General features: G+C 41.0%; 2 protein-coding genes across 6 annotated transcripts in view; one reads left to right on the forward strand and one right to left on the reverse strand.

Moving 5' to 3' along the window:
- The window catches only part of TMEM266 (transmembrane protein 266), a 64,874-nt gene extending 49,025 nt beyond the window's left edge, over positions 1 to 15,849 (forward strand). For 2 of the 3 annotated variants that reach the window (XM_086620208.1, XM_086620206.1), the window contains exons 9-10: positions 8,093 to 8,143; positions 15,241 to 15,849. In XM_086620208.1, the coding sequence (XP_086476334.1) occupies positions 8,093 to 8,143; positions 15,241 to 15,833 (644 nt within the window). In that variant the 3' untranslated portion in view covers positions 15,834 to 15,849. The remainder of the gene's footprint in view (positions 1 to 8,092; positions 8,144 to 15,240) is intronic. The other variant, XM_086620207.1, reaches the window with a different exon arrangement.
- A 492-nt stretch (positions 15,850 to 16,341) lies between these two features.
- Positions 16,342 to 18,519, reverse strand: part of ETFA (electron transfer flavoprotein subunit alpha) — a 33,648-nt gene continuing 31,470 nt past the window's right edge. For 2 of the 3 annotated variants that reach the window (XM_086620211.1, XM_086620210.1), the window contains 2 exons: positions 17,335 to 17,415; positions 16,342 to 16,461 (listed from right to left, as the gene is read on the reverse strand). In XM_086620211.1, the coding sequence (XP_086476337.1) occupies positions 16,423 to 16,461; positions 17,335 to 17,415 (120 nt within the window). In that variant the 3' untranslated portion in view covers positions 16,342 to 16,422. Of the gene's footprint in view, positions 16,462 to 16,574; positions 17,416 to 18,519 lie in introns of those variants that run through there. The other variant, XM_086620209.1, reaches the window with a different exon arrangement.

Consider the following 18,519-nt stretch of genomic DNA (forward strand, 5'->3'; position numbering starts at 1 on the left):
TATTTTCTAATTAATTTTGCCAAGCTGCAGGAAATTTTTCACCTTTAACTTGCTTTGAATGGATGTTTTATTTGTCTTGCCAAAAAATTGATCTCCAGAGCAGACAAACATGCAGGCTAAAACACAGACTTGAGCATCCAAGTCAAAGGGTGCTATTATCAACACCAGGAAAGATGATGGACTCAGGAGAGGGGCAAGACTGTAGGAGCTATAAACCCGGGGTAAAGCCCTGACATTTGCTGAACTGTGAGCACTTCACTTAGCTTCTCTGCTCAGTTTGTAAAGAGCTTAGGGTGAAAGCTGTTGCATGTGAATGCACAGCAGCATCACTAATGGTTTTCAGGACCATTGTGGTCAGCCTTTCTCTAAGAGCAAGGGAAATATCCTGAGTGCTGTCATCTCCTTTCTTCTTCCCAGAGATGGTTACCATTTGACATAATGGCAAATATTATCCTATCTGTTCATCTCAATTATAAAGGAAGTGTTTTCTCTTGCAGAGTTCTTACCTCATGCAGTAACTGGTCATGGTCAGAATAACATCTAATGTTTTCTGCTCCTGCACAAATCATTTTTAGTGTTTGGTATACAAAGTTCCAGGCTTCGGGGAATGCCAGGTTCACAGTACCCCATATAGCCATTAATGCTTCCTTCCAAAATTTATTATTCTTTAATCTCTCCCATAATATATGAATTACAGTCCCTAGTGGAAATTCCTCATTTTCCTGCATATATCATTTCATTTTTTGAAATTCTACAGTACTGCTGTAGTTTAAGATTAATATGCCACCCTTCTATTCCTTTGAGCAAGAACCAGATCTAGTAGCTCTGTTCCTTCACATTGCAGAAAGCTTATTTTAGCTACCTTGAGTCAAATTTCGATTTTTATGGGGTTAGCAATAAGTCTTTTGCTTTGGGGGACTGCTACAATTTATGATTGTACTTGGAGAAAAGTAAAGCTTCCTCTCCCCGTAGATACCCACTGTTTCCTAAGTGAAGAAAGTAGGATATTGGGAGGGGAACGTGAAAAATTCTGGAGCTTCAGAGGGCTCCCCTTAAGATTATTCATAAGCTGTCTGGCTGAGAAGGCAAAGCAGGGCACTGGAAAGGGTTTTGTCAGTTGTTCCTTGCAACGCAGTCTGAGCTGGTTGAACGCTTTTAAACACTAAGTGATCATCTGTTAGTGCTCTGAGAGCGCCCTGTTACTGCAGAACAACAGATAAAACATAGTTTATGGTTATTTTCAAATGTTGAAATGTATCTGCTTTGAAGCTGCTCCTGGAAATGGTTATATCCTAAGTGCACTCCACTTCCTGGTTAAAGCCCATGTATCTGTGAAAGAGTGAGGATTTGGCTTCTCTGTAGGTGCCTCTTTCAGGCTTTGTGGTTCTCTGTGCACTGATCATCCAGGCAGGAATCAAAGGAATTAAACCTTAAGCAACACTTACGTAAATGTGTGTGTAGTTAGTGAAGTTAGCCTCTTAAATTTCATATTCACCAAATGGGTGAGGCAGAAACTTTTCATTTCCAGAAGTGGTGAGCGTACAGTCACGCGTGTGAGGTTGAAGTTGTCTCCCATCATTAATGTGGAGAGGTGTGAAGACATTGCTGACAGGTAAAGGAACACAGAACTGGAATGTTTTCCACTGTCCAAGCATGCAGCCCCTTTCATAATAACCCCTTTCATAAACAGATGGTGCTCCATGTGACAGCAGTGATGTATTGTGCCCTCTGCTGCCATTGTAACACTGTTCCAGCATCTCACTTTTCTAACTTACTAGAAATCTTTTCCTAATTCTCAGTCTACATTTATTCATTGCCAATTTATAACAATTAGGTCTTGAATCCTTGTGCTGAAATTATTCTTCTCTTTCCCTGATGTTTACCCAGCAAATGTTTATTTTGTTGGTAGCCATATTCTTTCTCAACCTTTGTTTTTCTGCACTCAACAAATGTGATATTTTGCAGAGACAGACCCAAGTTCTTCTGTGGGTGCTTCGGGCTGACTGTAACAAGCCAACGCAGATGTGGATCTGCTGATCCGTATTCATAGAGGACAAGGTTGGAAAGAGCATTGGGAGGTCCCCCAGGCCATCCTCTACCCAAAGCCACCAGCCATGCTAACGCACACATTTCTTGCATCTCAGCCATGCTCAACTCCGCCCAAAGTGCTCTTGCAGCATGGTCTGCTAAAGCGAGGGCCAAAGCCACCCAGTTTGTTGTCAGTTAAGGATTTTGGTTTTCTGTCCTCATTTTTCTGTCCCAGCAGTATCTGCGGATCATGGAGCCTATTCCATATCCCAGGATTTCCTTCTGCACAAGACTTCCATCTCAGGTTGATTTCTTGCTTAGAACCAGGCTGAATCTGTTGCTGTTTTCTATGCAAGCTAACTTTGACAGTTCCTCTCAAGGTGGATTATCCACATGCTCAGGCATCCATTAAACCTCTGCAGGGTCTGGATATCCGTGTGAATGGAACAGTCATGTGAGTACTGCAGCTTGCACTAATGTGGCAGTCTGCCTTCATGTGAAAAGCAGGGAAATCTGGAAAGCGCCAGCTGGCAGTTCATGTTTCCCATTAGTACAAACTTTCCATGTTGCTGGGGGAAAAGGGAGAGAGACCTTCTAGGGCCAGCAAAGCAGAGGTGAAACAACTCTGCTCAGGTCATCTTGCACAAGAGCAGGAAGGTGAACTAGACAGTACAGCACAGCCTAGGCAGCATGCATACGCCTTAATAAATGAATTTACAAGTGAGCAGTGAGCTGTGCTTGGACTGCCAAGGAGAAAAGGAGATTAGGTCTGGCCAAGAATTTGGTGGTGGTGAAGTTCAGATGGCCAAGGTCAGACAGATCTGGAATGCCAGAGATTGCATGGCAACCTGCAGGGGAAAGCTCCCTGGGAAGATTACAGCTTCACTGGGGAATTTTCCCCTGTGGATTGCCAGTCTGCTCTCAGAAACACCTATAGATGTCCTTTTCTGCTCTCAGAAACACCTATAGATGTCCTTTTTTATGTGCATTCTGACTTCCGTTCCTACTGTCTTACTAAAGCTGTGTTCTTTTGGTGAAAAGTCAGGTTGTGGCAGTGTCAGAGCAGCGTAGCTGTCGTCACTGTTATTATTTCTAGAAGTGTTTAGGGGGCAATAACTTGTCTTATAACTTGTGCCTTGAAAAAACTCCCTGCTCAGTTATCTTAGTGGGTTTTATTGCAAAGTGTATTTTATCCTACTTTTCTTTCCCAAATGCTTCTAAGTGGCAGTAGTGCTTCAAGGGGAAGACGCTGGTGTCAAATAGCAGTGATGGAGATGAAAGATCTGCTTCTTTAGAAACCTCCTAGTAAGGATTGCTTTCTGGAGGAAGATTGGGATAAGGCGTTACTCTGAGGACTCTCATCCTCAGTGGTAGGCTACGCAGCAGAAAAAATAACCCTCCAGTACAGAAAATTCAGCTTTGAGAGGCAGAAGGCAGTATGATCAATGGCGATAAATATATGAAGCGAAAGACTTCAATGATGAAGTATTTCAACAGAAATCCCTTTTTTAAGGCCTCTAATCTAAAAAACGTCCAAATGGTATTTATTGCATGCAGGGAGGTTGCAGACTTATTCACTAAAGTCATTGATTAAACAGTCAAAGGTGGTTGACAACAAAACAACAATCAACAGTAGTTGAGAGCTTATAGAACTAAAAGAGAGATCTGGTGGAATGTCATTTATGTGTTTCAGCAAATTTATTAGGTTTTTGTAGGGCCAGGAGAGAGAGATTACAGCGTTGTCCCTTGGGTCAAATGAGATTATATGGGACTGTACTCTAAATAGTTTATTACTCCCTGAACCATTTTAGCCTGTGTTCTGAGTCTTGCAGGAAAAGAACAGGCAGATAATTTGGAAACCTTCATCAGGCAAAATCCAGTAACTGTTAGACAGATCCTGACCAAGAACTGCATGTTTTTTTCAATTATGGAGATTTGGGCAGCAGACGAAGAGATGGACCTGATTTACCTTCTTCATTTGACTTTACTGCACTTAGGGTTCGCAGAAGTGTTGGTTACAGTGCCAGGGAAGGCCGGTTTGGTTTTCTGTGAGATAGGTAGGAGTCTGAGCAACCTTCCCGACCAGACATTCCCTTCCGTAGTGAAAAGCCTGGCTGTCGGTTTGCAGTCCCACGTTACTCTGGTGCCTCACCTCTGACAGTTGCAGAGTTGCCGTCTTCCACTAGTAGGTGAAGCAGTTCCAAGTGTCTCATTTTGCCATGCTCTTTTGTCAGTCATTCACACCCCAGGCTACTTGAGCAGAAAACGCGCCCAGGCCAGAGGGAACAGCCTGTTTCTGCTCGTTCCTTCTTCAGCAGGTCAGGATGGGGTTTCACATGGGGAAGAGCTGCCTCACTCTTCCCATTTTACCTTCTCAACTCATAGCTATTGGACCTTTGTCACCAGATTTCCTAGGGGTAAAGGCTTTCATTCCTCCTGGTGCATCTGGCAAGAAGATCCCAATCACCATCCATAGATGTTTTCCTAAGGTTGCCATTTCCAGGGGAAATAAGAGGGAAATGCTTTTTCTTCCTGCTTACTGCCAGTTCCTTAGTTGACTGTAAATACCATTCAGATTTTGTTATGGCTAAGGATTTTTAAATGAAAAGCTTCTTTTCTGGAAAAGTAAGTGCAGGTAGCATTACTGTGTATTTGAAGACACGGTTTATTTCTAGGAAATGAGAAAAATTAAATCTTCTGGATCCTGAAAATTCCAAGGTGGCAGAAATAAGAAAAAAAAATGTTTTTTTTTAAAAAAAAAACAAACAAACAAACAGGGAAACTATGAAGAATTAAGTATTTCTTAAGACAGCTCCCCTTCCGAAGCTGAAACTAAAATACACTGAGGGCAGAAAAAACTAGGTAGAATTTAAATAATATAAGCACTCTGTCCTCTCGTAAAAGCCGGTCTCCCCTGCTTACTCACATGAACTTCCCACATGCCACCAGCTGCAAACGCCGTTGTACTCCTGATCCCATTTGATGGCACATACTGGGCAGTGGGGACTTCATCTCGTCATAAATCACCACGAAGCACTTCAGCAGTGTTCCACACCAACGTGCAGTACTGTGCCTTTTACTTGTGTGTACGTTTTCTGTGCACAAGGAGTTGCTTTCGGTTACACGTTTGTGGCATTTTTTTAAACTCCTTGCTTTCAGCAATGTAGAGTATAACGAGAGATAACTGGAATTGTTGATAGCCTTTTATGCCCAAAGCATCTGAGACTCTCCTATGACTAAAATGAGTTTGTTAATTGTCAGTTTGCTTTAATGTAATGATTCAGAAACTTAATCTGTTGTTGCAATATTTATTTTACTGTTGTTGCTCATTACTCTTTATTGGTTTTAATTCATAAGAAAATATACATTCAAGGTAAAGATATGTATTTTATATTTTACAGGCACGTGTATATATACACATACATATTTTATTTGTAGATAAATAGATAAGCAATGTAAAACAATGGTGTTAATAAGGCCATCACATAATAACAAGAAAGTAAGCAGCGAGGCAGCTCTCCCAGTCCTGTGTGCAAGTGGTCACACGCACGGCCAGGACAGTCGGTGGTTTTCCTCACTGCTGGAAGGGATCTGAGTGAGTGCATGATGGGATTTCCTTTTCAGGGGTTTGGCCTTTGATACAAAGAGAAGTCTGTATCTCTCTGCTACATTGGTTTGAAAGCAACTGATGGTTTGAGCGTAGTGCCCTGGTACATTCTGTTAGCTGATGTACTATCAGTGTACGCAGTCCTAAAGAAGACTTGATTTGAGCCTTGCCCTAAGACAGAAAAAGCGGATGAATAACTGTTCCAAGTTGTTTTCTGTCTTCTGTGCAAAGCATCTTGGCATTTGGGGCAGACTTCAGTGAGAGCCAAAGGAAATGAGAGCACCCCAGCCCCTCACTCATTGCACGGAGTGTGGCCGCTTGCTTTTGCCAGGTGATGAGGAGTGGGAGCCACCCCCACATGCAGAACATGCCCTCATCCAGGCCAAACTGTAGTTCTGTTTTCCTCATTCCTCTGCTTAGAATTGGACTCCAGGGTAACTGAGATGAAAGGGCATTTCCAGAAGTACGGACACGCTGGTGTTTTCTGACTGTAGCTGAAGGTTCCATGCCTGAACAAGAACCTGTGTCTATATGGGCTGGCAGGTTTGGTGGCATTGAGAGTATAAATTATGCATGATTGAAATGAAGTGTATTTTAGTAGCAGATAGCTGAAAAGCCTCGCAATGTACTCCTAATTCAGCGGCATTGCCTTGAGCTACTCTCAGGCCTCTTTTCTAAACTCAGACATTAGCACAAAGCACACCTCTGACTGCAGGCATTTAAAGATCAACAAGGGCCAAAAAAGCTTTTAAGATCCAATGAAACCAGGAAAACAACCATGTTGCCTTTCAGTGTCAGGTTAGATTGCCTTCTTATGAGTGCAGCTATTTCAGGTACAGAGTGCTTAGTGGTTTGGGTCGTGTTGTGTGGAGAAAGTGTTCCCCAGAAAACATCTGTTTCTTTCACCTGCAAACCACAATGTGCTGTGAAGAGGCAGGACTGTAGCCACAGAGACCCAGGGGGATGAAGGAAATCGGGCTCAAAGGGATGAGCATGGTTTTCTGAAACATGGTATCAAAAAGAGCACTTAAAAGGAGAGAATGCTTTTAGAGCGCACCATACACCACAAGCTGGGCAGGTCAGGATGTTTGTAAGCTTTAAATTCTTCCTGGATTGCTGATACTTTTTTCTTAGCAGCAATACTTGCTTTCTGCTCTGAACTGCAACACGAGGAGTTTGTTATTTTCTTTTTCAGCGACTGTAAAATGTTTTGCTTTTCTGTAAGATAACAGGAAATCCCACTGTCACCTGCAGCATCTAAAATCTGTCTACGCAGAATAGCGGCTGCTTTCCCTTTTGTGGTCATGTCTTAATTTTTATCTTACCATTATTGACATTCATGTGCAGCTCCCACCTATGTTTTACAAGTGCAGTACTACACCCTTGACTTGTAAAAAATTTTCATAGTATATTTTAAGCCAATAGATAATGTAATATTAATATTGTGCTCTATATTATATACATATATGTGATACACCACAAAATATCTTTCTTCATTCCTTCTGAATGCAAAAAGAAGATATTCTTTTAGAAGTAGGGATTTACACATCAAAAGCACCAGGGATTTCTGCCGGCTAGAGAACTGGCTTGTCTGGCTCTGTTTTTTGTTTCCCACAGCAGCACTTGTCCTGAGCTGGAGTGGCATTTCCACTTGTTTTGGTAAACTCATTGTGTGGCTTCTGTTGGCCATGTCATCCAAGGTAGACCAGGATTCTTCTGGAAACATACTGGATGTCGTTTCCTCTTTAAGTCAACTGCGTTTCACAGGAGCACGTTAAAAACACCAAGAGAAGAGAGTGTGCAGAAACACGGGGAAGCTGCTCAGGAGCAGTGCTTATGTTGTTGCCGTTCAGCATGGCAACAGCGTGGGTCTCAGGAGGGGATTGCAAATGAAAATGAGCAGTGTTGGACCACATGACAAAAAATACTGAAAGAAAATAGAAGTATCCCAGTAGGAGAGATAAAACCTGCCCTCCTAGTGCCCCTGCCTGGAGAACTCTTTGGCAGAATAAGGGGATGGCTGCAGGCTGGTAGGGAGCAGGGTGCTCGGGCTCTCCCACGAGCACTGGGTCTCGCCAGGAAGAGGCTAACGTTAACGAAGGCGAGTGAGAACGCAGCTCAGGTCACAAGCCATGAGGAGATGGGCCTGGGGAACTGGTCAGCCCCGCCTCAGTCTCTGGAAAGATCACAGAGCACATTGGCTTTGGAACCCAGAATGCCTCGTTCCCAGCCTGGCCTCATAAAGATCTGCAAGAAATGACAGTCTCTATTTTGGCTGCAGCCAAGGGCTGGATGGGGAGTGCATCGTGTCTCCACATCGCAGCTGGTCTTCTGTCCTAAAAATACACAAAGGGTGGTGCTGTGGGCATACAGAGCAGAGGAGAGCCTTTCAGGGTGGAATTTCAACCATTTAATCAAATAAATGGTCTTCTAATGGCCGCCTTCTTGTTCTTTCAGAGGATGACATGAATAATTACATCAGTCGATACTACAATGAGCCTAGCAGTGGTAAGTTTCGTGTGAAAGTGTAAACTTCAGTTGCATTTTTGCATTGTACTGTGTGCTGTAAACCAGGTGAGACTGACCAATGATGTAGATCCGGCCCGGAAATGAAACCCACCCTGGCATCTCTTGGTTTGCTCCATGGCAGTTTGTATCAAAACAGCAATTCTCTAAAGGTCAAAGGGCCCCAAGTTTGCTCCTGCTGAAGGCACTCATGGTAGTTTGGAGATCGGGGAGAGGTTAATTCACCCTAGCTAGGCTGTCCAGTCTGCAGAGCGGCTCAAATGGACCTGAGAATGAGCAGCGTTGGGCAAACGAAGAGAAGTGAGGAGTCAGCTTTGCCCAGCACCATGCTGGGAGCCTTTCGGAAGGTGAAACTGCAGGGTAAGAAAGCTCCGCGGCAGGCACGGTCTGCGATCGCAGGTCAGGCTGCAAACGGAGCTCCCCTGGCAGGCGTCCCGCCGGCACGGCACGGAGGACCCCACCTGCGCACGGTGCCACGGCGGGGCAGCCCCGCGCCGCAGGTCGGCACGAGCCCGGGGCTCGGCTGGGCCGGGCTGCCTGGCACAGAGCTGCCCTTGCGGGCGGGAGGCTGAACAGGCTGGCCTGGGAACGTCGTGGTGAGCCCGGCTGGGCCGTGGGGGTGGGTGTACATACCCCCTTATGTATGGAAAAGTTCATATATATATTTTTAAAAAGTGTGTGCAGGTATAATGTGTTATATTTGTATATCCTCATATATACATCCCCATGGAGACATATATATATATTAAAAAAAGATTTGTGTCTGCATATACATATACTATATAGAAAATATATACTTATGTATAATATGTATATCTCCCACATATACATCCCTACATATAGTATGTATGCACATAATGAAATATAGACATATATAAAAAGATACATATCTCTATATAAGGATGTATCTGTGTATATACAAACATACTGTGTATCTAAGATGTGTGTATATACGTGTGTATGCATATATATAATGTATTATGTATGTATATCCACATAGGTATACAAACCCAGATACACATATGCATATATAAAAAGACATAAGTAAAAATATATACCTGTTTGTAAATATATGTGCATAATGTATCAGATATGTATCTCCAAACATACATACATCCCCATATATATTTATGAAAAGATTTATACATGTATAAAGGTATGTGTGTGACTGTATTTATATCCTCATACAGACACACACAGATACACATACATATATACATATATGTATATGTAACATAAGAATAAATAAAAGTTGTGTGTGAGTGTATGGTTGTAAAAATATTTATATGTGTGTAATGTATTATTTATATATCCCTGTAGATACATCCCTACGTTGACGTAGAGATGTGTCTGATACATATCTCCCCATGTATACATGGGGGGGGAGAGATTTGCTTATTAAAGATACCATCTGTTTTTTCAAATATATGTATAAAAAAGATACGTGTGTGTGACAGTGTCTATGTATATACATACAGATTTTTTGTGTTCTGTATTATATAAAATATGAATGTGTGTATATATAGATGTCTTATGTATATCCCCATATGTATACATGGATATTTATATTTTTATATATTGAGATGTATATGTGTACGTGCATATGAATATGTCTACGTATGTTTCTATAGATGTAAAGATCTATAAAGGTGTTTGTGCATGATTGTGTATATACATACATGTTTTGTATGTATTATAAAATATGAATGTGTGCATATGTAGATATAATGTATTATGTATCTGTATCTATATCCATATATGTATTTATATATAGTGTATATATATATTTTTATATAGTATATATGTATATAATATATCGTATGGGTGTGCACATATGTATATATAAATATATGCATATAAAAATGTATATGTTTTTATATAATTGTATATATGTGTTCCTAAAAATATATTTATATATAAATACATATACACATATATCTTATATATACACATATGTACATATCATTAATATACCTTATGTATTAATGTGTATAATCTGTATTATGTATTTTTAATCTGTATTATGTATATATAAGATATATAAACGTGTGTGCGTGTATATATATATGTGTACATGTTTTTTGATATATAAGTATATCCCCATTCATCCGCCTATATATATGCATGTACATATAAAGCTATTTACGTGTGTGCATGTGGATGCAGACAGATAAAAAACCAAAGATGTGTGTTTAGCTACATAGATATTTTTTATATGTATAAATACATGTAAAGATATATGTCTAAGTGGATGGGTATGTGAGAGCCTGTGTATATACCTGTAGAGTTTATATATTATATATTAGAAAATGCCTGAGAGTGTATATATACACACACACATATGTATTATATGTAACATCTATAAAATGTGTGTATGTACATAGGTATAATATAAATGGGGATACTTACATATATACACAGATAGACATTCTCTCTATAAATATAAATGTATATAGAGAGATACATATATGTGTATATAAAATGTGTATGTGTGAGAGACTGTATCTATACACACATTATATAGTTTTTTGAAAGTATGTGCATAAACATGTAGGTGTACAGTGTTACTTTTATTTGTGTACATCCCTATTATATACATGGCTATATATAAAGATGTATGAATCTATACGTAAGTGTATGTATGTTTAAAAAAGATGGATGAAAAGGAGGGGAGGTGTTAGTGACTGTGTATATACATATAATTTTGTGTGTGTGTTCATGTGTAGATATAATGTATTATACATGTATATCCCTATATATACAGTCCTCATGTAGCTACAGACAGAGTGAGATACATGTTTATATATAAAGGTTAGTATTATATAATGTATTATATATGGGGCAGATATAAAGACACACATGCATATATTCCTCATATGGATGAATCTATATATAAAGATTCTGTGTATATAAAAGGGGGGGAGAGAGAGAGAGAGACTGTGTATATAGACACGTATGTATTATATATACTCTGTGCGCATATGTATAGGTATATGGTATTATTTGTAGATCCCTCTAAATACGTCACTGTAATGTACCTTGAGATGTGTAAAAAAGATGTGTGTTTCTATGTGTGTTTCTGTATGTGTATATATAAACACACACACAAATAATTGTATATGTGTAATCTATATTACGTGTAACATCTTTGTGTCTCTGTGTTCACTATAGGTATAATCTGTTATATATTTATATACCCATATATACATTCCCTCTGTATGTATGCACACTGAGAAATATATATGTGTGCGTGGGAGCGCATGCGTATTCTATTTAAAGATAGATAATTACAGGTATTTCAAGGGTCTATGTATAATATGGTGTATTATATATGTCTTAGATATCTATACTATGTATAATATAGTATATATACTATATAGAGTATTTGATATATATCTATATATAGCTATAGATAGTGTATATATATACTATATCTATAATATATATACTGTATACATATATATGATATATATCAAATGTCTGTGTGTACATATGTCTGTATACTGTATTATATATGAGGCTCCTAACACATGCACTCTCTCCATATCTGTATATAAAATATGTCTGAGAGACTGTGTATAGACACACACACATATATACATTCTATAAAATACGTGTGTGCACATCTTTTAGACACACATCTGAGGGACTGTGTATAGACACACACATCATATCATTCTATAAAATATGTGTGCACATGTATATGGTATTATTTATAGATGTATATCCTTCTCTTATTTATCCTCATGATACACATGGTGATGTATATAAAGGTGTGTGTGTATGTATACAGCTCTATAAATAAACAGAGGTGTGTGTTCCTGTCTAGGTATAATGTATTTATATAGATCTCCCATAAAAATATATATATACACACACACAAAAAGGTAGGAAGGTTGTTTTCTGTTTATTTTATTATAATAATTTCTTATTATTTTATTATTCTGTTTACTGATACATAATTATCTGTATTTAAAGGGGGCACTATGTATACATGTGCTATGTCTCTATATACGTATACAGACATATGTATGTTTGTGTGTATACTTAACAATGGTTAGACCTGTGGCGCTCTCTGCGCCCCCCCCTCCCCACCGATTATGTCTATATAAAATAGTGGGGAGTGTGTGAGAGAGTCTGTGTACATATATAGCTATTATATAGAATATGAGTGTGTATGTGCGCACATATATGTAGGTATATGGTATTATATGTAGCTGTATAGCTATACATAGCTGTACATAGCTGTACATCCCCATTACATACTTGGAGATCTATTAAAAGGTGTGTATATATATAATTTAAAAGCTGTTTCAATACAGGGCGGTGTTCATGTACAGGTATAATGTATTATATATGTATATCCCTATATACAGTCCCCAGATACACACACACACAGAAACAATGTATATTTATATTTCAAGTTAAACATACGTATTTGTAAGAAAGCAAGTATGTATTCTATTTAAAGATAGATCATGAGATGTATTTACAGGCGAGTGACTATGTACTATATACGTGTGTGTATACACATATCTAAAAAATGTATATATGCATATTACAGTATATATGGGGCTCATATATACAGAGACATATATACTCCCTATATCTATGTGGAATAAAGATTAAGTGTATATTAAATGGAGGGGTGTGTCAGAGACAGACAGTGTGTATATACAGCTATGTTCTGTGTGTTTGTGTGCACACTATATAGGTATACAGTATTATACATGGATGTATATCCCTCTATATACATCCACATAATATACCTGGAGATCTATAAAAAGATGTGTGTATCTATACGTGTGTATATAATTTAAAAGGTGTATAAAGGTCTGTGTGCTTATGTATATTTATGATATGATATGTATGTGTAGCCTTGTATACATTCCCCAGCCATATACACACAGTGAGATATAGATATTTTTATCTATAAAAGTAAGTATGTGTGTGTAAGGGCACTGTGTGTTCTATTTAAAGACATTTAATTACATGTATTTAAACGGGGGGGGGGGGGGGGGGGTGTGGAACTATGTATCATATAGTATATGTATCAAATGGCTGAGCGCACCTATGTGTCTAATGTATTATATATGGGGCTCTTTATACACAAATATTGCCTATATGGATAAATCTATATATAAAGATTATGTGTCTATAAAAAGGGCAGGAGTGGGGAGAGTGTGTGTGTGTGTGCCTATGTAATATATATGTGTATATATTCACACACACAAGTTTATGCATATAATATGTATTACATTTAATATGGATATGTGTTCACATATAGGTATAATGTACTATATATGCATAGCCTTTTCTATACATTCCCTGTATATATTTATACGTAAAGGTAAGTGTATGTTGTGAGAGAGCACGTGTATTCTATTTAAAGACAGATAATGATATACATGGTGATATATATTTTAAAAAATTGCATATCTATGTATATGTTTGTATATAGAGAGCGTGAGCTATTTAAATAAAAGGGGGGGGGGGGTGGGTTCACATATAGATATATCTCTCTCCCCTAACTACATACACAAATATATATAAGGTCAGGGGGGTTGTGTGTGTTCTGTTTACTGATAGATAACACGTATTTAAAGGAGGACTATGTACTATATAGTGTGTGTATACACATACTAAAAAAATCTACAGATACAGGTATTGTATTCTATAGGGGGCTCACATGTACACACATTCTCCGTATCTATACGGCTAAAGCTATCTATAAAGAGTATGTATATAAAATTGGGGGGGGGGGTGTCAGACTGTATATACACCTATGTATTTTACATAAATATGAATGCGTGCATGTGCACATACATACATGATATCATTTACATTTGTATTTACATCCCCATTGTATACATATGGAGATCTACAAAAAGGCGTGCGTATCAATATGTGTGGGAGTATATAATTTAAAAACTGTATAAGGGGGGTGGTGTTCATATATAGGTGTGATCTGTTGAATATACACACACATAAAATAAATAGTAATTCTGTGTATATGTGCATTCTGTCTTAACAGTAGCCAATGACGTGTTTAAAAAGGGGCACTATGGCTGTGTGTACACATGGAGGTATAAGGTGTTATACGTGCGCTTTCTTACACATTTACACGCACACTCCTGCTCTCTGCGTGACTAAATCTCTCTATAACGAACCTATTTGTGTGTGAGCAACTGTGGGTATATGATTACTGTATAGTCTGTGTGCTTGTCCACATGCACACACAGATAGTACACAGTATTATTTATACCTCTATATACATTCCTATTATATATAAACATGATGTGTAACTAAAGAGGGAGTGTTCATGTGTAAGCATAACGTGTATATCCCTCCCTCTATATCCATGCCCTATATATACATACACACACAGATAGACAGATATGGGGGGGTGAGAGTATTTGTGTTAGTATTTCCAGTTGTTGACAGCTAAGTGTCTGTATTTAAAGGGGGGACACCATGTACTATAGTGTATATCTCTCTTAAATGTCTTTGTGTACATATATATATAGAGGTATAATATATACATATATATATAAAAGTGGCCCTCCGTATATATGTATAAACACACGTTTCCCCATATTATAGAGAGGGGTGTGTATATATATCTAAAAATATGTGTGTACAGATATATAAATAATTATCACATACATTTATATATAAATAGCCCTCTATGCACTCTCATTATATACATGGATATATTAAAAAGTGTATTTTAAAAATGATATATATATATAATATGTATATTTTATATGTATTTATATAATATGTACACACATCTGGAGGTATATGATATTATTTATACATGTATATGCCTATTTTATCTATATAGGGCGACATATATATCTCTTCATAAAGATGTATGTATCTATCTATACGTGTGTACATTAAAAAAGCTATCTAAAGAAAGGGGCATGTGTCACATTAGGTAGGAAACAGCTATAAAAAGTCACGTAAGGGGCATCACACACAATCCCAAGGGATTTGGGAACTGTGCCTCTTGCTCCCACTGCCCCGAGCTCCGCTGGGCTTTCAGCTGCCTCTCTGTGCTCTGTTCCCTGCAGACAGTGGTGTTCCCGAGGCAGCCATCTGCGTGGTCACCACCGCCGCCATCGATGTCCATCGCCCCAACATCTCTTCCGACCTCTTCACGGTGGAGGTGCCGATGCGGCTGGGCAGCACCGGGACGTCCGCAAGCATTACGTCGGGCAGCGCCTCGCGGTCGACGGTCAGCTCAGGCACCCAGGCCTGCAGCGAGAGCAGCCAGACGCTGGGCTCCTCCCCGGACTGCAGCACGGCCTGCGAGGATGCTGCGGAGGCTGGTGCCGGCCCGCGGGCTGACCTTGCGCCCACGCGGCAGCGGGTGGCCCGAGCCATGGTGCAGGAGCTGTTGTCATCCCTGTCGGAAGAGGCCTGCCTGGCACAGAAGGGGCTGGATCCTGTCAACCTGAAACTGCCAAGCCCAGCAGGCTCGGTGGGAGCCAGCCCTGATCTGGGCCACCGGCTCAGTGTCTACAACCGCAGGAACCAGGAGAGCCTTGACGTCTTCCAGCTCAAGCCACTCATCGACTGCCCACAGGGTGCCCCAATGATTGATGAGAAGTATGGGGCGCTGGGGCCACCAGAGCCACGGCTGGGCAGGGTTCCCGAGGCATAGAGACAGCCTAGGGGAACAGGGACAGCTGTGGGGACACACTCACTGCTCTGCGTCATGAGGCTGCCAGAAGCAAAGTGGCAGTGCTGGAAGCAACTCCTGGTGTCTCCTACAGTGGCCACATGCTCTTGGCCAAGTGGGACCTACAGTGTCCTCTGGGGCACAATGGACCTTCCAGCAGTCTTAGGCCAACATGGATCCACAGCTCCTGGAGGGACAGGCAGACTACAGACATGTCCTGCCACCCGGAACACCATGGACCTTCCACCAGTCCAGGGCCAGCACAGACCCATGGTGCCTAGGGGCAGGACAGAGCTGCTGGACAGCCTGGCCCGACCCCACCCAGGGTCTAAGCGCGGCTGGGAGGGGAGTAGGGATGGGAATAAATACTCACAAATACATGCTGCCTCCTGCTTTCTATCCTTGTCTTCCTTCTCCATCTTCCTTTCTGCCACCTCACAACTCTGCCATCCCATTGCCCACCAGAACAAACCACCACCACAGTGACCCCACCTCTTTCCAGTACAATCCTTTATTTGCTCTTAATCCCCACCCTGCACCCCGACTGCAGTGCAGGGTCCACCACCGTCACTCACTTCTTCTTCAGGAGCTCCGTCATCTCCGGCACCGCCTGCAAACACCAGCGCCAGGGTAGCGCCTGCTCTCCCTCTGACCCCCAAACTCTCCATGTGCAGCACCCAACCCCCAGTTACACTCCCCACCCTCCCACCCTCATGCCCGCACACCACTCCAGGGGCTGTGGGTCACCCCAGCTCACAGCACTCCCCAGTTCTCTCCCGCTGAATAAAGCCTCTTAATTATTTAAGAGGGTTACATTTCCATTAGGTGGAAATAATGCATTCGTACAAAATTTATTAAGGAAATTGTCTACATGATGTTTCTTCAGAATGTGACTTTGTCTCTGGCTTACGAAAAGGCCCGTGCTCACCGCTGAGCCAGCGGGCATTAGTTCAGGAATGGCATTAAGTGCTGGCAGAGTTTCTGCCCATGCCTCTCCACAGAGCCCCTGCAGGCTCCCGCCATCACACGCGTGGACGCGCACCCAGGCGGCTCGCACGTGCGAGCGGTGGCACTTGGACAGGGGTTAGCTCACGGCTGTTTTCCCAGAGAGAACTGCAAGTTCCTCACGGGCATCGATAAGGCAGCAAGCCCGGGCAAAACCAACAACTCCTGCTGCAGCCTAAATTCAATGCCAACTCTGTACTTTCAGACGTCGTGAATTTAAAAATACATGTGCAGTTATTTCTCAAAATGGTTCACATTCAGGCACCTAGAACAGGGGCAGGCTGGCTGTGACACCCCAACACACACAATGGCCTCTAGCTGCAGGGGTGCAATTTTCAGAATGAAAGTCATTAAGTCATAAAGCAAATTCTTTAGCAAAACAAAGGAAACACATCTTTAACACTTACTAGACTGTCTAGCTAAGCTATCACTAGATCCCCGAAACCGTTACCCCACGCATCTTCAAGTTCAGCCTCACCTGAAATAAGTCTGCCACCAGTCCATAGTCTGCCACTTGGAAGATTGGAGCTTCTGGATCCTTGTTAATAGCAACAATGGTCTGCAAGGAACAGTAAAGCACCATGTGTGAATATGTATATCGATGAATGTCCAGAGCCGGATCACAGAGACAGGCCTTATCTAGGGAACAGGCGAAATTCTCTCCCAGCCCCTAGAAGCACAAGGGTGAGTGAGTCACAGCATTTAACATTTTTCCCTTCCACCTCAAACACAAACAAGCAAACTCCCTCTCCCCCCTAAAAACAAACACCTCCCTTCCCTGCTCATGGCACACATCAGCTATCCTTCCTTGTTGAAAAGCCTAAGGAAAAAAATTACTACAAAGATTACCTGCAAGATCCAAGGCGTACCATTACAGAAATAACTCAGAGGCAGCACTTCAAACAAGTACCACAAAGCCGCACCTAAAGGCCTCTGTATTTACTACGAGACGTAACATTTAGTTTGTCACAAGGTAGAAAAACGCACAGGATTGAAATCACAACACAACGGTCCAGAAAAATGTCTGTCTTGGTTTAAACTCATACAGGTAAATCATTCTGGAAATGTCTGTGACAGCTTCCAGCAAAGTAAGCGTGAGTGTCCACATCAAAATCTACAACAGGATGGGGAGCACTCCGTAAAGGGAGGAGAGAGGGGAAAAAAAAGGCAACAAGACTCCTCAGGACAGCTCTCATCCAGCAGCTGACACTCACCTGCCGTTCCCAGGTAGCCACAGTTCACATCTCTCTGTTCCACTCCCTCCACGGAACGTACTTGTTGCGCACACAAAATTAATGGCTCAGTAGCTTACGCCCAGTAGCAGTAACTCAAAGATACAAGTTTGCAAATCCTGTGGGTTTAGGCCCCCATAAGTGCTTTTTTCTTCACGGGTCATTTGTGTCCTATAAGGTACATGTGTAGTGTATATGTACACTATAAAGAAGGACCACATTGTGCGTGCAAGCAGCAAGTACCTGCAGCAGAGCACTGCTGCTGCCCTCTTGCCAGCTCATCAGCAAAGACCTGCAAGTATTCAGTAATACTTGCCCCGAAATATTTTTCCCAAAGTTTTATTGGTTTTATTTCAGTTACCTCGTTTGCAAATGCAAGCCTCCACTGACAATTCTACAGTGCAGGACACAAAATCCAGGCTGTGGTACCT

This window comes from Tauraco erythrolophus, chromosome 14 (genome assembly GCF_009769465.1).
Source record: "Tauraco erythrolophus isolate bTauEry1 chromosome 14, bTauEry1.pri, whole genome shotgun sequence".
NCBI classification, from domain to species: Eukaryota; Metazoa; Chordata; class Aves; order Musophagiformes; family Musophagidae; genus Tauraco; species Tauraco erythrolophus.